The sequence below is a fragment of the Xiphias gladius genome, chromosome 18 (genome assembly GCF_016859285.1).
Source record: "Xiphias gladius isolate SHS-SW01 ecotype Sanya breed wild chromosome 18, ASM1685928v1, whole genome shotgun sequence".
Classification (NCBI taxonomy): domain Eukaryota; kingdom Metazoa; phylum Chordata; class Actinopteri; order Istiophoriformes; family Xiphiidae; genus Xiphias; species Xiphias gladius.
This window is the reverse complement of record NC_053417.1, coordinates 19,358,732-19,384,549: the sequence shown is the minus strand read 5'-3', so window position 1 is coordinate 19,384,549 and position 25,818 is coordinate 19,358,732. Positions and strand designations below refer to the sequence as shown.

At 38.8% G+C, this 25,818-nt stretch overlaps 2 protein-coding genes across 10 annotated transcripts in view; one reads left to right on the top strand and one right to left on the bottom strand.

Annotated features, from left to right (window-relative positions):
* LOC120804345 (prickle-like protein 2) overlaps positions 1-23,797 on the bottom strand; it is a 49,718-nt gene extending 25,921 nt beyond the window's left edge. For 3 of the 6 annotated variants that reach the window (XR_005709436.1, XM_040153758.1, XM_040153761.1), the window contains exons 1-2: positions 23,689-23,793; positions 22,453-22,516 (exon numbers count right to left, since the gene is read on the bottom strand). Coding sequence is in view for 2 of the 6 variants with exons in the window: in XM_040153758.1 (XP_040009692.1) it covers positions 22,453-22,471 (19 nt within the window). In the remaining 4 variants the exon portion in view is untranslated. Of the gene's footprint in view, positions 1-9,944; positions 10,338-22,452; positions 22,517-23,688 lie in introns of all 6 variants that reach the window. The other 3 variants (XM_040153760.1, XM_040153759.1, XM_040153762.1) reach the window with 3 other exon arrangements.
* An 8-nt stretch (positions 23,798-23,805) lies between these two features.
* The window catches only part of LOC120804346 (rhodopsin), a 51,399-nt gene continuing 49,386 nt past the window's right edge, over positions 23,806-25,818 (top strand). For all 4 annotated transcript variants that reach the window (XR_005709437.1, XR_005709438.1, XR_005709439.1 and 1 more), the window contains exon 1: positions 23,806-23,975. The gene's annotated coding sequence lies outside the window, so the exon portion shown is untranslated. The remainder of the gene's footprint in view (positions 23,976-25,818) is intronic.

The window sequence follows — 25,818 nt, the reverse complement described above, 5'->3', positions numbered from 1 at the left end:
TACAGTAAAAAAACAGAATGCAATACAAGAAATAAATAAAAAAAACTTGTGTACAAAAGAGAGGAAAAGAAAGTCAGAGAGGGAGCGTGTAGGATGCGAGCACCTTTCCATACTCTCGGCGTCCAGGGAGCCCTGCAGAGGGAGCGCTGTTGGTATGCCATGGGCTGAGACAAGGGGATTAACAGTGATCTTATTCTGCTTGATGAGGGGGTTGGTGAGAGGCTGGTGGTGCAGCAAGAGAGAGGATCTGTTGGTTACAAGTACCTGAGTCTATTCCAAGCTGTTTAGAGTGATGCAGAGCTCAGACCGCCACTTCAGTCCGGACTGAAATATCCCAACAACTACTGGGTACATTTCCATGAAATTTTATACAGGCACTTATGGTCACCAGAAGGATGTTTCCGATAACTTTTTGACGTAAAACTGTTAAATTTTGACATAACTATTTTTTTTAATCACAGCAATCATATCAGCATTGAAAAGCTATTTGAAACTGTCAGCTACACTGAAAGGTCAGATACAATATTTGCCTTTCTCCTGTTGTGGAACCATCTTTTTGTATTATTTATTCATTTACTGGGCGATAGGAAATGAATAGAAATGAATGGAAATGAACTCCTCTACCCAATACAATTTATACCGAATCGCATTATTAGCCATACCATAAATAAAACCTAATCATAAAATGTTTTGGCCAAGATAGAATACCCATTCAATCTTATGACAGAATACACTTCACACTGCATGCATTCTGAATTGAAGAGGGCTGCAGACGAAGTCATGAGACTGATTTGAGGAGACAGATGGTAGATTTTATTTTATATTATATATTATATATACACACACACACACACACACACACACACACACACACACACACACACACACACACATTATATGATAATTGAAGTTGAAATTGGAAAGCAAAGTAAAGTATCCAGGACGTTGGGGTGATATGGGATTCTTTCCAGCTCCTTAATTAAGCATCCTTGTCTTTTCCTTTCTCTGTGACCTGGAAATCGATTGCGGTTTGCCATCTTCAAAAACATTTCAAGTAAAGACAAAAGTGCATCCAATGCTTTTTAAACCTTTATTTTTCTCCTTTTAAAATAAACTTTTTTCTTTACTTTTTGCATATTCATAGAGGTATATTCACAGGTATATTAAGAGTAGGTAATACTTTACTTTAAGTCCGCCTATCGGGCATTTATAAGCAGTATTCAAATATTTACTAAATGTTTATAACATTCTATAATTTAGCATATTATTTTTAAATGTTTATTGATGTACACAATTTGTCAACAATTGTAAGTTCTCCTATTAGACTATTTTACATTATTGCAACTATTTTACTATATTGTCATTCATTGTCTCTTTATACAGCAGCCTCCACTTTTTGGGGTCCACAGGAGGAGTTACAGTTGTTGAGAAATACATTAATAAACACTTACATCTGCTTAAAACTAGATTCCTCTGTGTTATAAACCTACATTGAATGTTTATACTGTATACTGCTTATGAATTTTACATAAGGGGACTTAAAGTAAAGTGTTGCCATTAAAGGTTAAAAATGATCAGAGCAAACTAATAAAACAAGTATCCGCTTTACAATAAAATCTGGGTATTTTTGTTTAATCATAAACTTCAGTTTCTTTTAGAAGGCGAACGAAAAGAAATGAGTTTTTAAATCTGTATAATACTTCAAGTCTACGGTTAAATTATAAACTATGAATTCTGTCTTTTTATCCACAAGCGTCAAGGACACATTACATGTGAATTCTCCATCTTCACATTTTGCACAATTCAAAACGTGACTTTAATACTTGTATGGTATGTGTTTGGAAGGTGATTTATGTTTTTATTAACCATAATGGTCCATAAAAGGGTTGCTTGCTATTTGAATAGGTAGAAAACCTCCTGTCACTTATGTATTGTCAGACTGTACGTTCTTGATTAATCAGCTGAAAGCCGTCAGCCGACAAACGGGCAACAAATCTGTTCAGCAGTTGGATACTGCAGCTGAGCTCATTAGACTGTAAAAGGACAATAAAGCCAACAAAAGACAGTGATTTATCTAGTGCTCGTTAGGCACTTATAAATTCAGTGATTGACTGATAATTAATAACACGGTCCCTGTAGACAGTTTTTTGAAACTATGGGGTCTGCCATGTTAAAGAATCTAGCAATAAATTTACTGAGAAATACAAGATTCATTACAGTGGTACACTGAATTATCTGATCAAAACCAGGCCCTGAGACAACAAAACAATGTAAAACAAGCCTCTACAAGCACTTTTACTCTATAAAACCAAATAAGGGACGTGGCTGTGAACCATGTTATGAAATGACGTTACTTGAAATTAAACTTGACTGAGCAAGGATGTCCTATTTGGCAGATACATGTTGTGCTAGTTCTTCCTTTCATATCATTCCTGTTAACTAGATAAGGGCAGGAGAAGAGATGTGAGTTGGAGAAGTGAAGAACCCATGTACTTGCTTACCTATGTACTGTAGTACTTCAGTCAGCATTACAGAAGAGCACTTAGTTTGTACATGCCAATGAAGGTTGGAGGGAGTAAAATCTAATTTTTTCTGCCTTAAGTAGTAGTATACCATGTCTAATCACAATGCATGCATGCATACATTTCTTGCATTATCTGATTAAGTATGTTTTTCTAGGCATTTTATGTACATCTGTGAGTTTTTGCATGTGAAAGTGTGCTGTGTCATATGCACTTTGTGTGTTTGTGTGCTGTGTGTGGGCGAGCACACGCACGTGTGTGTACACATTTTAGTGAGAAGGTAAAATTTCAGAAGCCCAGTAATGATGCCATTAGTATGAGGATGTAGTGAGTATTAAACCTCACGGCCCAGCAACACCACAGACGACTCCCTACGAGTTAACCTTCCTTGTATCCTTCCGTCAGTGAGGCCAAACTAGCACCACAATCAACACCAACACCGGCAGCAGCAGCGGCAGCAGCAATGGCAGCAGCATTTACTTCATGCCATCACTCCCCACTGGGAATAATCGAGACACCTGTGCTACGACTGCAGCCTCTGTTTTGTCTCTGTTTCTCTTTTTCTCTAAACTCAGCTCTGGATGTAACTTTTAATGAAGGGAAACAGTCTTCTTCTGATGAAGCACAAACTGCATGTTGTTCTGTTAGTGATCCCTATCATAACCCAGTCAGCAGTTTCTAGGAGACACAGAGATTGGGTTGAAACTGCTGAGATGCACAGTGCCACGGTGCTAAAGAAACGCACTGTGGTGAATCGAGTTTAAACCCCAAGCTTTAGGAATCTCAGAGCTTCTGTGTCCTCCTCCTCCTCCTCTATCCTTCCAGTTCACCTCCTTTCCTCTTCTCATCCTACAAAAGTGTGTGGGGGCCATTTTGAAATAGACATCTCAAAAATGTCAAGGAGAGCAGAGGAGCAGATGGCAGCAAGATACGATCCAGATGGGAATTTTTGGCCAGAACAGTGAGGTTAGTGCAGAAACACCCCGACACTAAGTGCCAAGGAATCTTTAAAGAACCTAAGTGAGCCATGACGTCGGTGTTGATGAGTCCCAAATAATGCCGCAGACAGGACCATGACACAGCTGTGGGAACAATTACAAAAGTTTGCTACAATCGAGTTGCAGCGGTCTCAGCACTACAATAAGCTTTAATGAGCAAGTTAATGATTGGTTTATTCTAACCAATTAAGGGGCTTAAATATGGCACTTGGGAAAACATTAGTCATCAGACAGAACGCAGCTGCAGGGAATCATCCAGGATCCACTTCAAGAGATTGTGAGACTTGATTGTGGTAATGACTGGTTGGAGGCTAAATATTCACCTTTCACTCTGCGTGGAAATCAAATCAAGCCTTTTGCACCTCAAATTTTATATAGAACATGACTCAATGGATTTCCTCTCAGTGTATTTTGAACTGAGTAAGTTCCTTTTAGCATTTGGGTAGCATACAAACAGCCCTCTTCTCACTTGCAAAGATTATCGAGGAAGTTATCTGCATTAGCTACTTGTGGTAACATTTTGAAGATACTCTACTACTACCATCATTACCCAATCCTTCACTAGAATAGTTCAGTTAAAAGATAGGGCCGGCTTATTGGAAAAATCAATCTTGGTGGCTTCTGAGTGGAGTAATAATAAAGCCAGAAAAGGGAGAAACACTAAGTAATCATGAATCTGCTCACCAAAGCAAAGGAGAACAATCTCCCTACATGAGCAGTGAGTTCCAGAGGTAATGTTTTTTAAATCATTTTCATGAGCACAACCGGGTCTGGATTTGTTGCTCCCTCACATCACATCGGAAAAGGAAAAACATTTAATACTACATACATGTGAGGTATGCTAGTTGTTCTTTTCTTTTTCTTTTTTAGCACATTGTCAGTCTTGAACTAATATGTGTGTATGTTTTCTAGGTTTAGACATTTATGCCAAAGCTTTTTTTGAGACAGATATATGGCACAAGTTTTATTGAGTAAATGTTTAAACCCAGATTATTCTAGTCATGGTTGTTAAACGTGGATTTTAATGGATATGGCTGGTGATACTCTGTATTTTTGTTACTGATGGAATCGTTGTATGAAGGATTGATTGAAAATAAACTTCAGTGTGTGTGTTCATAGTAATGAAGGAACATTTCACCTTGTGCAACATTGCGCCATTAAGTGTTTTTAATAGGTTTTTGACTACAATGGAGCTCTGTGGCACAAAGATTAATATGTGCTATATAAGGCTTTAGGATCAATTTACTGGTGGTTTTGGTCTTTCCATGGGATTTGTTGACAATCACAAAATATCAGACTTTAATAGTTTTTATGGCTATCCATGGTAGCTCACGTTGTGGCCAAGGGTGCTGTGGTTTACTGGGGATTTATATACCTACTGAAGTCCTGGTTAGATTGTGCCTCTATATTAATATAGTAAATCAGGTTGATACTAACCAGTGGTCTGTATTATTGCAGGACACCTGCTGCTGTTTTGCCCTCTTACAGAAGTACATCTTTCTTAAGACTGTTTTGTCCATTAAGATTCACAAACGTTCTTTACTGCTTCTGTCTATGCTGTATCAAACCCTCTGAAGAAAAACCAGTTTTTTTAGACTTCCCTTTTTATATTCTAACTCCCGGAGCAGTGTGGACAGCGGGGTTATGGTCCGGCATGCAGGACCATCTCCCTTCTCCGGGGTGGTGAGGGAAATTGTGGACATAAGTACCCAGGGGTCCAACATGGGAAGGGCCTTCAAAAACCCTATAATTAAAAGTTTGTTACTATCTGCAATCTTGAAATTTTACATTATTAGCATTGTAACTAACCCACAGTATTACTGTTGCCTGACTAAATATGACAGAATATTTCTTATATCTAAAACAATATAAAAGCCTCTCTGCATCTGAGCATTACGTGACATACAATTTTAAGATGCTTTCAATGAACAATGTTTTTCAAGTAAGAGCTTTTGAATCATGATCAGTTTACTGTATTGTTTCCATCAGTTTTGCTGTTTTATTCACAAACATTACTGATGCAAATAAATTTCAGCACCATCAGAAAAGTTGAGTTATTATTTAACATTAATCACTGTATCAAGATCAGTTTGGGAATGAGAGCAATCTCTAATCCTTTCTTTTTGGTTTTAATAGTAGGGCTACCTTTTTTGTATCTATATCTGCGTGGTACCTTTAAGCTCTTAATGTTTTATTATGCTACTTCTATGGTGCAACAGACTGGGCAAGCACGTGTTGGAAACTAATTCACCTCAATTCTGCAAAGAAATATAATTCCGGTGAAGTCTCATTTGGCTGTTTTTACCATGAAATGCAGTAATACAGTAATCCTTCCAGAGTCCACCTTTGTCTTACACTCTGGATACTATGAAGACCTAAAAACTGTGACAGAAATAACGTTCTATAATGTTCTAAAGATTTTAGACTGTGCTGACTTTTCTTGAATGCATTAAAAACACCCCAGTAACCTCAACAGTATGAGTTTACTCGTGGATTCAGTTATTTTGTACAGGTGTGATAATGGTTGTAGTAGAAGGGGAGGGGGCCTATTGAGGCTGCTTATTTACAGGGCCCAGATTTGTGCGCTAAGCCACTGTGCCTCCTGTACATATTTAGTGGATTTGTGTACTAAACATGTTTTTTTTTTTATGTTGCAGGGAGTCTTTGCAGTGTCACCTGCATATGTGGTTGTAGGTTATGTAAGTCTAGCTACAGGTCAGCCCACCTCTCCTTTTGAACTCAAATTTGTTTATTAATTCATTTGAATTCTGCATTTTTTCTCTGCAATAAAAACTTTACTCAGATCAGTACCAATTGCTATTTTTGCTGCTTTTATTCTGCGTTTTCCTTGTCACCATCTTTAAATATCCAAACATAGTCACATTTAAATTTGAAGCCACGTGTCATTGATTACTCTTTTATAAACTTACCTTAGAGGTTTAGTTATGGTTTTGTTAAACCATCAGGTTAGGCTGCAGTCACACAGAGATTGTCAAAGTGCCTGACGCTACGGTTGTTGTCGTCTGTCATCACGACGTCATCAACTCCTCCGCACACATTTATACCTCACGTGTTTACACGAAGAGTGATTAGAAAGGGACATATATTCACTGACCCTAAATTGATCTGAAAGTGTCCCACCTGAGGTGTCTGGTGCCACAGTGATCCCTCAGGTACCTGGGAAAGTGTCGTTAAAAGTCACAGCGTGAGCCCTCAGGTCTCAGGACATGGCGTCACACTGAATGTCACACTCTTCCAACCTACAGTGTTTCATATACTGTGAAAAAAATGCTGCTTTAGTGTTATCGTCCGTGTTGAGTTTTTCTTTTAGATGACAGTTTGTGCTCTTTATTCTGGCTGTGTCTCGTGACGGGTCTGCAGTGTGCTGTGTGAGTCTCGGGCTGCGTCACCACTGACTTTAATGGCTGAACACTGCAGGGTGGAAAAACCACTGCAGCCTGCATGTATTTATACCTTTGTTGTTCCCAAATACTAGAAAGAAAACAATTAACCTGGGACATTTAATCAAATACGTTGAGTGTTATGAGCAAGTTGTTAATATTCATATTAGTAAGAGTCACTGGACACTGTTCTTGTTCCTGTATAGACAACAGCAAATAGTAAAATAACATTAAAGTGCGAGTGTCTTTTTCTCAAGAGTTAATTTGTCAGAGATGGTGTGCTGTAGAAAGACTGACTGTGATCAAAAATGTGTTGAACACAAAAACATCAAAAGCTTGATTTTTCAGGGAGCACAACAAATTAGACCGAGCTGGTCCTCACATTACCTCCTCAGTGAATACAAATTCCCATTTTAATTTAATCAGGCGCAGCAGGATGAGCTCATGGGGTCCTGCTTGGAATTGACTGCGGTGCAATACAGGTTTCATTTCCTGTTCGGAAGCCTTTCTAAAAGGGAGTGTTTTAAGCTACTGTACAAACTGTCACCATGGCAACCAGAGCTATCCTAAAAATGCAACAAAATGAATAAAACCACAGCATGAAAACAAAAAGCAACTTCGGACAAATTCATCTGTAATTACAGCAGCAAATCTTTTATTTGGCGCTCAGTATTTTTTGAGTGGGAGGGCCACTGTAATATACAGGTAGGAAGGGGGTAATTTATCAAGAATCTTCTTTTCAGTTCCATCGCTTCCTTTCGCTCCTGTACCCCATCACTCTTATTCTGATTCATCAACCTTATATAAGAGAAAGGTCATAGTATATCTATTATTAAACAACTCGGTCATGGTATATTACATTATTAATCACCTCAGTGGAGTCTCTAAACACACACAGTGTGAGTCACTCGGTTATCATGTATGTTTAGGCAAAAGTAGGCCTGCAATCTCTCAGGATCAACCCCGAATCATAAATAATGTCTTCACAAATTCAGCAAAGTGAACCTTTTAAAAAAAAAAAAAAAAAAAAAAAAAAAAATCTTCCACCACTACTGACTGGTCAGCGGGCAATGAAGAAGCTCGCTGTGATTATGCTAAAAACTGAACATGAATGGCTATGCATCATGTCCTCTGAGCGAACTGAACAAACAGCCTTTGTGTAGTGGATACGATTGTATAACATCTGACTGAGCCACCTGAACTGTCAGCATATCAGGTCCATAAAAGCAGCGCAGAAGCAGAAATGTACTGTGAAAGCACCGCATGGGGCAGAGCAGCAAGAGCTCTGAGACACCCGCCCACCCTTCCTGAATCAGCCGTTTCTGTGGCGACCAGAGCAGAGGGGGGTGGAGGGAGATGCTCGGTGAAAGTGAAGAGACAAACATTTGAAACCCGGTGGGAGAAACATGAAAGGATGGATGGATGGATGGCGGACAGAAATATTGAGGGATGGGTGATAAAGGGATGTGGCAGGGTCAATAGGGAGCTGGGGCTGATTCCCCAACATCACAGTCAGTGACAGATTGACAGTCGGAGGCCAACAACAGCAGCATCCACTGTGCGAGAGGCACACACTGAGGGTATTTTTTACTTTCAATGGCAGCCCAGATCACGGTCATGGCTCAGGGGCTTAAACCATCTAGACGCTGACAATGTCGCTCTGTGAAATCTCATTCAGCCATATGGTCCGACTCAAAGCCTTGTACTTCTCTGTCCTCTCTGTGTGCAAATCGTACAGGCTTGAAGTGATTCATGGCAGATTAAGACTTACTTCACAAGCAAACTTCAAAAGAACTGTAGTTGCTTCAAGAAGTTGTGAACCAGAGGAAATAATTCTGGACTGACCTGCTGATTCCCTGCGGTAAAAGCTCATGAGCTGCCATTACACGCAAATTACATCCCAGGATGCAACAGTACAAGCGACAAGTGTTACATACTAACATGGAGGAGAAGGTGCTGAAGTCTGAAATGTTTGGTTTGGATGATAGGTTAGAAGACAGCTTTGTATTACTAGAAAAATAATTTTCTTGGCCAGAGCAATTAGTTTAAAAAAAAAGTAAATAAATATGATGAATTCACCACTTTTAGACAACAAAATATACCATTTACTATTTAAACTTTATACCAAATTATCAACACATTGTCTTTTGCATATAATATTAAGGAAAAAGAGCCTTGCGTAATCTTGATCATTAGACAGATCTTTGATGCGATGTCGAAAACCCTATTATGTAATGGATTAGACTTTGAACTGAGCATATGGTTGCGATCTTACACCACAGTGATCGCATCCTGTCGGTGCTACAACATTTAGGGATGGATGCAGTAGTTCTCATGCGCAGCTGAGACAAAAGGCTGACACTAAGCTCAAGAAAAACAGCATAAATCTGACATGTAAACACCTGCAGATTTTCCTGACAGAAGTCGATGAGCTACTGTGCACACACACACTCTGAACCGAAATAAATGCACAATCTGAATTCCATCAAATACTCTAGTCCGCCTGAATCACAACATCTGAGATGGCACAGTCTTCTTAACGTTTTTTTTTTTTTTCTTCTGTTTCTAAACAAGACTGAGATAACAGTATCAGAGCTGAACCAGTTCCCACTCCACCCACTTTCTCTTTCAGGGACACATGGATTTACACATGGGGGTTGAAATCAGACAGATTCGCTCCTATCAGAGGTAATGTTTTCCCCAAGTCCCAGTGGTCTTTTTCACTTGTCGGTCACAGGGTAATCAGGCCTTCACACAAACTAACACACATGCGAGCATACATGTAAAAACACCCCTGCCCGACAAATCCAAATGCACACACTACGATGATGGATACGCCTCATTTCTGAGGGAAACTTTCAGGAATCCACGTTGATGTCTTCTACGTAAATAACATAAGGTTATTTTTAGTGAAAACAGTAAAATACACAATCAGCAGTTAAAATGATAATAATACTGAACTCTCAAGTCAAATTGGCACTATGCTGCTGAGAGTATGTCATCATGAGGCTGTTGAGACTCACCTGTTTGTGTGGCTGGTGTCAGAGCCCTGGTGTGCGAGGCTACTCAGACAGCAGCAGAGGTGCGCAGGGGACTGGACTGAGTTGCTCACACTGGACACATACCAGAGGACTGGCTGGCTCTGGTCTGCACTGCACAGCTTCCAGCGTTCTCCTCTTCCTTCCAAGACTCAGAGACAAACACCAGCTCTGCCTCCACTGCCTCTCCCTCTCTGCCTTTCACACGTACTGTAGCAGCAACAGAAGGAAGGCTGGGGGCTGCAGACTCTGTGATCAGCACAAGTCTCTCTCTCTCTCTCTCTCTCTCTCTCTCTCTCTCTCTGTCTATCTTCCTCTCTCTCTCTCTCTCCTCCAGGCTCTGTGTCTCTCCTCAAGTCTGGCTACAGGCAACAATGGCTGGAGAGATGAGCAGAAAAAACAGTGAGAAAGTGTGCATAAATTAAAATTGATTCCCTTTGCAAGTATTTATGCTGTGTGTTTGTGTGTGAGAGACAGCATGCTCTGACAACAACAGTGCACACAAGTGTACAGGCGGTGGGAGAAAGCTTTACTCCCACCTCCTGCTCCCCCCTTTTCGCCACCACCTACCCACTCACCCACCCTCTTCTCTCCACTCTCCAGACCCACACCAGCCTGTTGAAATGAGTCATCAGCTATCAGCCAATCGTACGGCAGCACACAGCCTCCGATTAGAATAACAGTATTTAGGCACTCACGTTTTGAGGAAATGAAAATTAAACGGAAAATTGTCTGGGAGGACTTAATTTAAATCATTAAAATAAAAACTTTAACTATGTATCTGGCCAGCAGAACCAGAATCATCAAATAATAATAAAACAGACGAGAAAAAAAAACAACATATTACATAACGTACATACTGTTTTCATTTTGAGAATTTGCACAACCTGAATCCCCTTTTTTACTGACCGGTAGAAAAAAAATTAGGAAAACACAGAGCATTAATAGTCAAACTTTGTATTAAAAAGCTTGCGTTATCTAAATATTAACTCTACAGAAAACCCCCCCGACAAATAAGTTGTTTCACCTTTTCTAAATATTGTTAAAAATATAAATCCTTAATATGAGGCCCAGTGGAAATGTGCTACAGGTGGCCGCCAATTGGAATTAAAGGGTAAGGTTTTGTTTGGTTTGAGTTAATAGAAAGGCAGACAACACTTTTCTGAATTAGTGGCACAAAAACCATGTTGAATTAAAATGACAGACAGCACTAACCCACATTGTGTGTGTTAAACACTACGTAGAAAACCTTGGTTTCCCAATAGCCTATTCTGTGCAGTCTGGGTCTAATAATATCATGGCCACACGTTTGTCTCCTCAGCCTCACACAAGTGTCCAGAAATTGCTCCAAAACTTTGCACTTAGAGGCCTATCTTGAATAGTATTAGAGTATAGTATCATAGTATGTCTTCCTGGAGGGAGGTCTGCACAAAATTCAAAATGAAAACTTGCAAATCATTATTCAAAAGTGCACTTGACACACAAAGTTTGTTGTATTTAAATGCAACTGAAAAAAAAAATGTATGGGGAAGATCACGTGATAGTAGAAGAAAATTACGATAAGCTTTATTTGAAGAAAAAACAAAACAAAACAGTAAGCATTTTCTCCTTAGAGACCATTTTATTACTTTCATTACTCTTTTATATAATTTCCTAGAAGAAACTGCTCACAAAGCATACAGCATAAGGATAATATATAGCTATAAATGTACAGTGTTCATCACTGCATCCCTTGTGTGCTGTGACTCAGTGTGGTATATGAATCATTCTATCAAGGCTGCAGACACATTTGAGTACAATAAGGTCTGACCCCAGTAACTTTCCTGGGAAAATGAAGGTAAATGACTAAAACAGAGCACAGAGACCCTGCTCTAGAACTACAGTGTGCAATCTGTGACTACGCACTGATGAACAGTGCGTACTGCCTGCCGTGGCAAGTACCCTTCTGTGTAGTGAAGTGGGGAGAGTTAGAAGAGGGACTAAAAAAAAAATGGCAGCATCAGCTCTTTTTTCAAATGCCTTATATGAACTATGTTTACATTTAAGTGAACAATGAGAAAAATGTGAGGTTAAGAGCGGGTCCCCATTTTGCCACTGTTTTCATGCTACGTTGGTGTTACCGAGTCAAAAATGACTGAGCAAACTGAAAAAATACTCATCGGATTAATTGATAGTTTTTAGCTGCAGCCCTAGTTTCAAACTACAACCTCACTCAGTAGTCAAACATTTCCTGCCATGTAATTTGCCAGTGCCTGTAGTGTCAAATGATCATGGCCAACACACTTGCAGTTTCAGAAAGTTACTTTTTTTTTTTTAAATAATCATATTGGATATCTGGTTTATATGGTTTATATATATAGGGTTTATAAGATAAACTGTAGCAGATTTCATTTGGTAGCTATAGTTTAAGTACAAACCTCACAACAGTCAAATTCTGTCATAATGTGTCAGAATATATGAATAATGTGTCACTTTTTTTTCTTTATAACTTAACTGTGTGTGAAAATCAAACTTTCAAGCACTATGATGAAGAGTGACATTTATATTCAGCTGCAACATACAGCCAGTGTTGTCAAAGCAAAGCATAGTCCACCATACATACACAAAGAGAGAAAAAAGAGTGTATATGAGCAGACATTCACAAGTGAGTAGGACACTCAGTGACATGTCTCGGAAATGGAAAGCCCTTGTGGCTTTGGTGTCGGCTTTCATATGACTACAATGATTACTTTACACAGCACAGTCAGAAAGTAATAGTATAGTGGCAGCTTTTTTGATGGGTTGGCTCCATTTTCCAGGATATTGGATGTGAAATGAAACAATGACCCTGTGGTTGAAGCACTCTGGTTGAAGACTTTCAGCTTTTAACTTGGAGGTGTTTATGTCCACATCAGAAAAAGAGCCCGGGAACTGTAGCCCTTTTTATAGAGAGTCTCCAAATTTTTGGAAGACGGAGAGTAATAAGACAAGTTAACATAAATGTAAATAAATCATAATTTTAAGAATTTGGTTACGAATCCTTTGAACTTTATGAAGTCTAGGATCCATGCACCTCAGCAGATATTTGTTTTTTCTCATTCTTGATGCTCTTTCAGGTCTATCCTGAACTATGTCTTCCTCTTGTCTCTGGGTTGTTTTGCCTTCACTCTGATCTTAAGCAGGTTAGACTGAGGTCAGATGACTGACTTGGCTTTCAGCAAAATTCTGGTAATTGGCTATAAAACCCCTTTTTTGTCTTGTCTGTTTAGGTGTATTGTTCTGGTGCATTGTCTACAATACCAAGAATGCAAAAATCCAGCCAACAGTTCAGTCAGAGATTCGGGCATTTTATGCTAGTAGTGGCTAACGTAGCTGCATGCAGAGAGCAGGAGCATGATACAGAGGTCCGGTAAGTTCATTTCTTTCTAACTCCACACCTCCAGATATTTTTAATTTTCAGACTTTCTGCAGCAGTAGTACAAAACAAAACAAAAAATCACCTCCTGCACACTATGACCACTTATGGTAAATTTATTAAATAGTTAAGTTTCGGTCAAGCTACCTTCATCAGGCATTTCACAAAGCAAATGCCAACAAGCCTGTATATAAGTACATAGCATGCACTTTCATCCAATCATCCAATTCTAGGGACCAAGCAATCAACAATTTAAGAGCCTGAGAAGGGGCTGAGAAAATACACTGATAAGGCCCAACATGTTTTGTATTGTGCTATTGCGTTTTATCCTACGTACTTTTTGATTAACAGGTGTGCAAATACTAATCCTTTCTCTGAAACTTTCTGCAGCCCTAGCCAACACTTCCTCAAGCAACATTACTTGAGGCAATTCATCAGTTTTAGCTCCCACTGGAGCCACAAAAGGCTTTATAGAACTTTTCTCACATATGCAGTGGAGCGCTAAGAAAGCAAGAGTCTAAATATCAACATAACATCCAAAGGACCACTGACACTAAACCCTGAGAACTCAAAACCATTTATCACCACCCTCAGCTGACCAGACTGGATTTATGTCAGGGTGAAAACTTACAAACCACTGTCCAAGCCATTATAAAGAACTGAAAATATTCATGGATGTTTAATTTAATCTTGAAACATTGTTATTAATTTTGATTGACATCCCATTTGCTGAATAAATGGGTTATTTTCAAGGGTTATACTGGAAATCAATTTTGAACGGCACTTATGGTTGAGACAAGATTTAATTTGGTCTCAGACTTAGAGAAAATCAGATAATACGGGAAACATCTGTGAAGTGTGGGGCACATGATGCAATAAAGGTAACTCAATAACTGTCACCAAAATTGTTTTCACGACTATAGACCCAAAACTGTGGTGGTCTATTGCCAGGGTCACATGTCCAAATGAATTTATGTCATCTCTCTGAGCCAAAGGGCGTGAGGGTGAGGAAATATAGACAAGGTAAATGGAGGGACAGTGAGGTAAAAGAGATCAATAGCTGTTTGTCTGCGAGCAGAACAGCAGGAAAAGGAGAGGCATGTGATGAGAGGCCAATTCCATACGACTCAAAGGAACGCTGCAGTGCCCCTGTTAAAGCCATTTCCTCACCACATATTTCCGTTGCGGACTGAAAATACACTTTGCCATCAGATGTGAATAATAGAACATCCTGAGACACACTGATTCCTAACATGCTGTTTTTTCTCCTCAAATATCCATTATCTCCACATAAATTATTATGGAGGGCAGAATTAAAGTCTCATGACCCCTTGAGGGGTCATGAGATGATTAGAGGTTGTGATGAGATTAGAAGCAAAAACAAAGTTTTGCAACACAAATTTATATACATGTTTTTTTTAAAACTTTTCTCTAATTTGCTTTTTTAAGAAATATTTTAATCATTCGAACCATTTGGTTCACAAACCGATATGTATAAAACCATGTAAAACCATGTGAAAAATGTAGGGGTTGAAATGTCTTTTTGGTTGAACTGCTAGCAACTCATAGACAGATGAAACATGATGAGGGGCCCAAACTAGATCCTTGTGACCTCTTTTATGTAAGATACCACAACCGGAAAGGGTTGGGAACCCCTGGTGTAATCTTTAACAATGCAACAATTTTATAATTTGATGGTGTGTTTCTAATCTAAAATCTTAATCTGCACAGTAACTACAGCTATCAACTAAAGGTAGAGGCATGAAATAACAATATATCCCTCTGAAATGCAGAGAAGTTGAAAACTGTACTTAAGTGCAGCATTTTATTACATGTATGGTAATTTCCATCATTGGACACAAGTTTGGGTTAAGCTCATTATAGGGCTGGAGCTGGTCTCCCCAGACAAACAACTGTGTTGAGGTAACTTCTCACAGAGGATTACAGTCACATTGACGTCTTTCTCAACTGCCTCTAGTCGAGGAAGTCAGTAAAAGATGACAATGATTTGTACAGCTGCTGGATAAATGGCTTGAGGTGTCCAAGTCATTTGTGTGTGTCCGACTCTTGGGACAAAATATCTGATTTAAGGTGCGCAAACTTTAGAGGACTTTAGTCTAACAGCTGTTTCTCTTCATTTTAGAAATATAGCTGAGAAGCACATGGACTTAGATAAGAATGAGGTGGAAAATGTTTGCCTTGTGGTCAAATATAAAGTAGCAAGGAGTTCTCTTCTCATCCTTACTGGACCTTGTAAAATCAGCTTTATCCATATGAGAATGATAAATGGCATGACAACCACGTAAGTCTGTGTTTGACATTTACAATGGAGACTTGAAAATATGAAGACATTACTTATCCTGTTGGACCGCCTAATATTAATGCAGTACTGTTTCTCAGATTTTCGACATATAACAAAACAACTTTTGGAAAGGAAATGTGTTTGAAAGACCTCATAATATCCAAGACAATTCTGAATTGGATTTATGAGCAGAAAAAATATTATGCAAGACGGAAGCCAATCTTAAAATTTTTCTGCAGATCACAGTGCCACTCTGCGTTAACATAGGCTGCCCTAGCCTTTTTCCATTAATGCTGTTATTCACAATTTTGTATTCATTAGTGGCCATTGTACACCTACAATAGTACAATCTAGCAATTGGCTTGGCTACTTCTTCCACATTACTGTGGCCTGAGCCTGATCAGTTGCAATTTTAAATGCATTATGTAACCCTTTATCCTCGGATTTCGATGATTACTGTGTGAAAAAAGGAGGCGATTCAGCAGTCATGAAAAGGAGAGCAGAGCTACTCATCGCCACCAAAACTGGACACAAAGGTCATAGCCTATCAGGCAAAAAAAGAAACAATAAAAAGGTAAAATCTGGTCCACAAGGGATTATTGTGACCAGTATCAGTATTAGTCGTTGAACCCCAAATGGGACTTCTCTCTCTCAGTCTGTGTCTCTGTCATGTTTTCAACCACAGCACATTTCCTCTGCTCCCTTGAGGACCCCCACATATGATACCAGCAGACTGATGTTAAATGCTCTGAGCAGGGGGGAGCACCAGCCTGCCATCCTCCATATCAGTTACTGAGGAATGTTGCTCTGGGGGACTGAGTAAGACACATAGGGGTTTTATCTCCTCCATCAACGTGTGGTGTCACGGGATGACAAAGCTGTCAGGCACCAACCCTAAAGGCCCTTCCTTTTAAAGAGGTGTAATTGAGTGTGTGGGGGAGTTTGTAGGTGTACATATGTTTACATAATACATACAGTTTATGTGTCAACATCAATGTCTATGCCTACAGACATTCACGTTATATATACAGTAGCTTCAGAAAGTATTCAGACCCCTTCACTTTTTTCCCCACTATATTGTGTTGGAGATTTAACTTCAAATAGATAAATCACCATCTCTGACCACCAATCTACACTCAATAATCCACAATGACAAAGTAAAAACATGCTTTAAGAAATTTTTTGCAAATTTATTTAATGTCAAAAACTGAAATCTCTCAATTACAAAAGTATTCAGACCCTTTACTGTGGCACTCCAAATTGGCATCAGGTGCATCCTGTTTGATCTTAGTTTCTCTGAAAAGTGTCTAGAACTTTAATCAAGTCCACCTTACACAAACTGGATGGATTGGACTAGGGACTCTGAAGACCTGTGAGATAACTCCAAACACTATTTCTGGTGAACACCAGGCACTGCTCATCACCTGGCTAATACCATTTCTACGGAGTAGCATGGTGGTGGCAACATCATGCTGTGGGAGGGTTTCTCATTAGCAGAGACAAAGAGACTGGTCAGAAATGAGGGACGGATGAATGCAGCTGAATACAAAGAGGTCCTTGAAGAAAACCTGCTCCAGAGTGCACGTGACCTGAGGCTGGGGTGATGGTCCACCTCTCAGCACAACAGTGACCCGAAGCATACAGCCAATACAATGCCAGAGTGGCTTTAGGACAAGTCTCTGACTGTCCTTGAGTGACTCAGCATAAGCCCAGACTTAAACCCCCTAGAACATCTGTAGAGAGACCTGAACATGGCAGTTCACAGATGCCTCCCAAGAAGACTTGAAGCTGTAATTGCTGCCAAAAGCTCTTCTACAAAGTACTGAATTAAGGGTCTGAATACTTTTGCAAATGAGAGGTTTCAGGTTTTGATTTTTAATATATTTGTCATTATTTGTCATTATGGGTACTTGAGTGTAAATCGATGGGCAAAATGGACGAATACATGAATAATTTCTAAAGTCACTGTATGTATTGTATTCAGGTTATTTAGCTGCATCTACAGGTATGATTCAGCTACACAGTGAGAAAATTATTTACACTTCAATAGACTAATGATCCGCTGTGCTGAGTGTGCAGTGTCACTGAGGCAATGAGGTCAACGGAGAAGGGAGATAATGAGGATGACAGTGATGTGTTGCCTCTACCTGAGTCTGTGTCATCCTGCTCTCCCTTTGGTTTGATGACACAACCAGTTCCACAGCCTGATAAGACGGACTCTCATACCTCACTGTCACTGCGACAAGGAGGTCTGATACCCAGACTCTCCAAAAAAGAGGCCTAGCCACTTAACAAAACAAGCAGTAACTATATTTAAACAAATACACAGCTGATATGGAAAAAAAACTCAAACTCATTTAGATTAATGGAAAAAAGAAAAAGGATGCCATTTGAGGTGAAGCTCCCCTTTTTCAATTTTACTCAATGTACTCACTCTCTCTCCCCTCACTTTTACCACACCTCCCTCGGCCTGAGCTTTGGACCAATCAGAATTCAGTCTACTGAATAAATCTTCCATTGTCATTACCAAGGATGGATGTTTAGCAGGCAACATGATTTGTTGTACTGAAACTTAGAGAGCCTGACTAATACATTGGAGAGCTGGTGTTAATACAGAGTAATTTGGCCTATCACAGATATTTCCGTATCTGTGTAAAAGTTGGCAGATATGAAAAAAGATATTCAAGTTTTATAGGATTCATTTTTATTCATGGTTGACCCTCATTTTTCTTAACAGGAGGTTAATATATTTGTTGTATTTGTAATTTTATGTATAGTTATTGTTTATAATAATTAATTTTCTGAAGTTTTTGTGTTCCAAATGTACTTGTTATTTATGGGGCATGGTATCAAGCCTCAGTTGTTATCTGGCACTGACTGAAATGTGTCTTTGGCACTCAGCATCGAAAACTGTCAAGTACCACAAACTGGCATCAGTTTTTTTTTTTTTTTTTTTTTTTTTTAAATCATTGCTCTTGTTTGTGTTTAGGCAACACTTTGGCTTCTTTTGTTAACTGAATTTTTTTTTTTTGTAAAAACATGTTTATATTTGTCAAAGTTAGGTGTTAAAAGGTATTGTTTAGGAATTGATACTGAATCTCAGGTATCATATAGTCTTGAAAATTACACACAATACACACAATAGCCCTAGTTGTTTTATATTTACTGTTATCTTTAGTTAACCTATAAAAAACATCCCACCTTATATATTTGCCACAACTCTTTAATAGATAAATTTGAGGGATCATTACCAACTATTTCAGTTAAATACTGTGCACTAAATCAAGACCACATGTTAATTCTGTTAAATACAATAAACAGATTACTGTGCATTAAATAAACTGGGACATTCAAGCAATGCAGAGTTACACTGTTAGTCAAGTCATGTGTTACGATAATGACAACATCTGGTTCTAACCCATTAGAAACTTGGCTTTCTCCCCCAGCAAAAAAAAAAAAAAGACGAATAATGGTTAAGTCTATTATAGCTGTTTGGTTCATGCAGCACAAAAACACTGACAAAAAAATCCCTCACTACAACTGCCACTATTCAGCTGAGACCAGATACAATTCACACTACTGTTGAAAGAGTGAAGGAGTTGCCATCCCCTTCCCAGAAAACACAACATACACAAAGACAAACATGAAAAAAATTGTTATTTCCTTCGAGTGAAAACATGTTTTGCTGTAGAAGTGGGGCCTGAGACACATGCTGTGTTCAGTTTGACAGGCCCTGCTTTTTATAGATGACCTTCTCCATCTAAACAAAACATCACCATTTCCAGGTGGTGCTATTTCATGCCACCAAAGTGTGAATATTTACAAGGTATACCAGGACTTTGATGGAGCGATTATGTCCCAGTGTCCCATCTCCAATTACCATACCTGCTTTTAGTTGAGAAACATATGTGTTTTTCTCCTTGAAATATCAACCTCTTCAATGAAATCTAATAAAGCTATAAACAAAACTGTTTTATTACATTTTATGCTATTTGAGATCCAGGTGTAGAAGATAATTGTTCCGGTCTATTAAATATTCTTTTAACTGAATGTATTTGTTAGATGAGGTCTGTGCTAGCACTTGGAATCTGATGCAATTAATTGAAGCTACATCTATTTAGGGCAAGACAGCAGAGATGTGACTACTCAGTATTAAACGTTGCACAGTTACTGTCTTTGTAATGTAATTTGGTATTAGGAGGGTTGGACGAATTAAGACAAAGCAAGAATTTCTCTGCATGTTTTATGTTTAAGACAAGAGAATATACATTAGAAAATGTGCTGTTTTACACATTGTTTGGTGTTTGATTCGAGCCTATTGAGGGTTTTGTCTGAATGACAGTGCCTAAGGGGTTAACACTTGGTTATAACTACCACTGACCGCTGAGAGCTTTCAGGAGATGAGCTGTTGATTCCCTGGTGGCTCAATGCACAACTGCACAGCCACAATACAGGAGGAGGAGAGTCACGTAGCAAAGATAATCCACTTTCATGGGCCAGAAAAAGCATCTGGATCACAACATACAATTCAAAAAGAAGATTTAAGTAGAATTAGATGTCTGTTTGTGCTAAAACCCTGGATGCAAAGTGCATCAACACAACTAAAAACTTTCCTAACAAAAAAACAAAACGCCACGCTGAAATAACTTTCTTCTCCTTGCTCTATAAACATCATTCTCCCTCCATGCCCGTTTCCACATCTTTCATCCATTTTCAGTCTATTCACATCCATGTCCTCCACATATTCCCATGTTCAGCTGTTCACTTTAAAGCCTCTGACTGATAAACAGCCCTCCTCCAGAGGGACTTCATGTTATAATGTCGTAGAGGAGATGATGTCAACCAGCACAAGTCTTTATATGTTATTGTTCTTTATTAGAACCCCCTGGGTAGTAGGCTGTCATATTTTTTCCTGCAAAAAAAGAAAACTGTACTGAAAAACAGGCACAACACAAACATATGCATGCACATTCACAAACAAATGGACACAAAACTCTGCAGGAGCGCACTCTGGCTGAAAATACAGTTCCACAACAGGCTGAGATACAAGGGTACAGCAAAAATACATACAAGGTGCTGAACATGCAGGTCACACTCTGAATTGCTGTCTCTTTATTATCCCTAGCTTTAAAAAAAATCTCAGTAGTTGGTTGTTTTGAGACTTTGGCTTTTTCACTGAAGCAAAAAAGAAACCTTTGTGTGGAGATCTTCTATTCAAGAAAGATGAAATTGAAATGAATAGTGAAGGAATAACTGGCAAAGTGTCTGGCTGTTCTTCTTTTAGAAGCTGAAAAAAAAGTCGCAATTCAAAAGAGTCGGTCTATCTGCTTTGATCTTTTCCTTAACCTCGACTGAAAGCAACCATACATTATATTGTCTGTGTGATGAACTCCCTTTGCATTTATCACCACGGCATTATATCAACAGGATGGAGTCCTGAGGATGAACCTTCCGGATCTGCCATATCCACTTTGGCTGGAAGTAATTAGATAAGACACTTAATGACAACACGTTCAACAGATGAAACAGGAACCACATGGTCAACATGTGCAGTCTGCCCTCGATCCCCACCTATCTGTTACCATTTTTATAGGATGTTACCATCGCAAGAAATACAAAAAGGGGCTATTAAATGTTAGCCTGCCTCCCTCTCTCATCTCTGGCCACTAGTAGGTCTAATAAAAGCAAAGCTACAAAGACCCAACTTTAAACTATAAATGCACAAATTAGCCCAACAAACTGCAAAACTACACTAGCATAACTATAAACCTCTAAGTGATGCTGAATAAATCCTCTGTGTTGCAAAGTGCAGTAAAAGAGAGAGTCACATCTGCGGATCAGATTGATGATTTTATCATACAGCCAATAGCCTTTTCAGTGAGGGCAGTAATTCACCTGTGATTGAGTATCATATGCAGCATGTGTTTAGAGACTGCCAATCCAAACCCTCAAAGCCACCCATGGCATGATATTAAATTAAAAAAAAAAAATAAAACCTCTATACATTAGAGCGCTTAATGAATGATGTGGCCTTCACACAATGGAAGCTGCTTGTATATTTTGGATGAATTGATTTTCAGCTAGTAAACAGGAAACTAATTAAAAAAGCTGAATTGATGAAAACCATGAAAAGAAATTTGGATATTTTTCTTCACTGCACCGCATGAAAGGATGTGGCACATAAGGGTAAACAGATCAGGATAATGATTTCTATACGAGGAGTTATGAAACAGTCACCATTTGCATTTCTATTTCTGTCCACTCTCAGGCAGGTCTCCACGACTGTCATGGATTAACAGCTTCAGTAGGATGTTACCTCATCAAGCAGGGTGGGCAGGTCACTCTAACATTGTTAGATCCAGGGTGGAAGGGTCATATGATACTGTTGACGGGGAAAAGCTCAGTCCTATTCCCTGCCAAATAAGCTGTCTCAATCATACCTATTTCTGAATTTCATTACAATTTCCTATTTTTGGAAGGATAGAGAGAGCTTGCAGTTTATGCAGGCAGGATTAACCACATATTCTCACAACCTCTTGTAAGATATCCAATGACAGGTGGAAATATTCTCTTCTCCTTTGGGCTATGCTCCCGTAATGAGCATATTATTAATAAAATATTGATTATATTAGTATGAATCTAAAATCAAGGGTCCACACACTAGCTTTTCCAGAGCTTTCAACTGAACACCAGATCTATCTGGAGTCAATGGATGGCTGAAAGATCAGGGAGGCCACCAACATTCAACACAAAAGACTTGAACAGAGGTTATTTACAACATGGAGGGAGATCCTTACCTCCATGAGCACTGAGCATCCATTCAGGAAGACCGCGAGATGTGATTGGAAGACCCAGAAAAAGCTAGAAAGTGGAATTTTCTTTTTTTTCAAACTGATTTAATTAAAATAAAATAGTGATTACTGAGCAGGTGCATTAGCACTAGCCCCAGTTTGCACCTCTTATGTATTAGCATACAATCAAGTCGCAGAGATTGGTTTGTTTTCTCTAAAAGATAATTAACCAGCGATGTTTGAAAACTTATCAGGTCATTTAAAAACACTTTCCAGTGTTCTAAATGTGTTTCCAGAATCCCTGAAGACTCCATCTGCTGAATGATAAAAAAGATTTTTAACCCGATTCGCAAGCTGTGCCTCTGTTTCCGAATCAAAACAACCTGAATGGGAAACAGAGTCATAATTTGAAATTTGAAAAGGGGTAAAATCATTTTTATGGTGCAATGGATGGAAAATTTTTTCATCCAGATGGTTAAAAGAGTGTTTCAGGATTCGGAAAATAACTTCTGAACAGTGATAAGTGTTTTTAAATAACCTTTTGGGTCTTTCAGACATTGAAAGACTCTGATTCTGATCGTTACCCCTGTGACCTGATTGTATATTAAAACAATGGAGACACAAACTGGGCCTACAATGGAAAATTTTTCCAATTTCAAAAACAGAATAAAGTTAAAGACATTTACAAAATGTGTTATGGTTAAGACTGAAGCTATGGTTAGTTACCTTGGTCAAATCAGAAGCAAAATCAATGCTCAAATTTGGGATGATGACAGTAAAGGTAGAGGTTATTACAAAATTCAAAAGACTGTCAGAGTGAGAAGTAATAAGAAATGTAGGAAAGAAGATGTTGTTTTTTCTGGGCTAATATTACGAAACAGGACTCAATGCTACATTATAAATCTTAAAAAAAGATATAGTCAGACACATGCAAGATTTGAAAGGAAGCTGTTGAGCATATATAGGATGGAAATTCAGTGTGGAGGGAGAAAGACTGAAGGAAAGGGGTGGTGATATGGGAAGGGAGTGGAGCATCAAAGGTCTGTTGGAGATAGGGGGGAAACAATTACAGGTTCAAAGGGCTTTATACAGATATTTAAAGGAAACAGGATTAATATCCAGAATAGAATATAAACCTCTTCGTAAGGTCATGTACACTCCACTACAGTAGGTGTCGACATGCACCTTTCATGTTGGCTTATATCTCGTTATTAAAAACCAAAAAAGAAGACAGAAAGTTACCTGTGCAGCTTGCGCCGCTCGACGGGGTCGTTGAGTTGCCCAAATCGAACAGTCCTATAACGGATGCGCACCTCCAGCAGGTGTGTGTGGTAGGAAGTGAAACAGCAAAAGCGTGAATATCGGTGGAAAAAAAATATTAGTAAAAGTCACAAATTGGTGCAAGAAGTTTCCAAGCCCAAGTAGTCATCGGGTGAGGATGGTGAGGAGGAGGAGGAGGAGGAGGAGGAGGAAGAAGAAGAAGAAGAAGAAGCGGATGCTAGCGAGAGGGATCCACCATGGCGCTAACGGTAAGTTTGGCTAACTTCAGAAACACCTATACTTCCTTCTTCCTGGCATAAAGTTTGCTACAATTTTTGCGGAGGACCCGCTGTAACTTGTCGTGTGATAACATTTACGATTGTATTTAAGACGTTTCTCAAGTATTCTCAGCATGAAATATGGTGTATATTATATTCCGTGGACAGCACAGTAAACATTATTTTCAACCTGAGACCCAACTTTGGTGAAGCCGAAACAATGATGGTAGTCGGAAGTGACATATGTGCTCGCTCCTCTGCGAATTGACAGCTTGTGAAGTTCGTTTAAATACAAATTTAAATTTATCAATATTAATCTTATTTTGCACTATTTTATATGTTCATATTCTGTACTGTGCAAAGGTTTTAGGCAATTAAAGTAAAGTGAGGATGCTTTCAAAAATAATGCCATGAATAGTTTTTATTTACCAATACACTTAATACAAAGCGCAGTAAAAAAACGTAATCCAATCAGTATTTGGTGTGAGCTCCCTTTGTCTTTAAAACAGCACCAGTTCTGCTTGTGTACAGTTTTTAATATGCTTGGCAGGTAGGTTTGTCCACGCATCTTGGAGAACTTGCCACAGTCCGTCTGTGGATTTAGGCTGTCTCAGTGTCTTCTTTATCTTCACATGATCCCACACTGACTCCCAGATGTTGAGATCAGGACTCTGTGGGGGCCAGACCATCTTTTTCAGGACTCCTTGCTCTTCTTGTCTCTGAAGAAGGTTCTTTAATACTCTGGCTGTATGTTTGGCTGTTGTTGTCATGCTGCAGAATGAATTTAGGACTGAGCAGATGCCTCCCTGATGATACTGCATGATGGATAAGAATCTAAACAGTTCAAGTGCCTAAACGCAGTACTGTATATGATATCACTAAATGCCACTTGATTCTTAAAAATCATATAAATGTTGCAAAAAAAAAGTCAGACTATACCTACTTTTTCTGTTTATGTTGTTTAGGTGTTGTCTGCTTCGATAAAGCTCTGGCTTGCTGTTAACTGTTTTAACTGTTAACTGTTGTTAATTTGTGTGTCATTTGCTATGTTTATGTATGTGGCACCCGTTGTGGAGTGCTGTGAGTTTATTGTTGGTCATATGTTGCTCATGGCCTTTTTGCGAAATGGCATTGTGCTGTATTCTGATTATGTTTTATAAATCTGTTCTACTGAGATGTTAGTTCTATTTGAAATACATACAGTTAGCCACTTTGACAGTATATACCATGAGACGATAAAAAATTTTGTTTACTGTCAGAGATTTTGCTATACTGTTTATTCCAAGATATTTCCTTTTCATATTTCTGCTTTTATTGGGCTATTGTGGCCAAAGTTGCAAATCAGTGAGCCAGACTGATTTACAATATATATATCGGATTTTATATGATTATGGATCATGATGATGATGATGAAGGAAATTGATTTGTCATGTATTTAATTTGCTGGATGAGCCAAAACACACATTCCTGTCTGGTTATCTCATCCATAACAGCTTGTCTATTGATTATAAAATTGGATATACCGTTATGAAGGATTTGATCAGTATCGGCCAACTCTAATAATCAGTCTAATAATAGTCTGTTGCGTGTAGTCATGTCAGTAAAAATGGAATTGCCAAGTTTAAGATTTGGATTGGGTGAAAGACCCAGTCATGTGTTTTGCATACAGGCCCAGCGTGACATTGTTCTACCACTGGGGTAAACTGGTGTATGTTGGTTAAGGTCACAGTCATGATTACAGTTATTTCAAAGTTAGAACTTTGAGTAACTTACTCGAGTAAAATATCATACTAATTAAGGTACATACACAGTAGGATTTGTTGTTCGAGGTTAC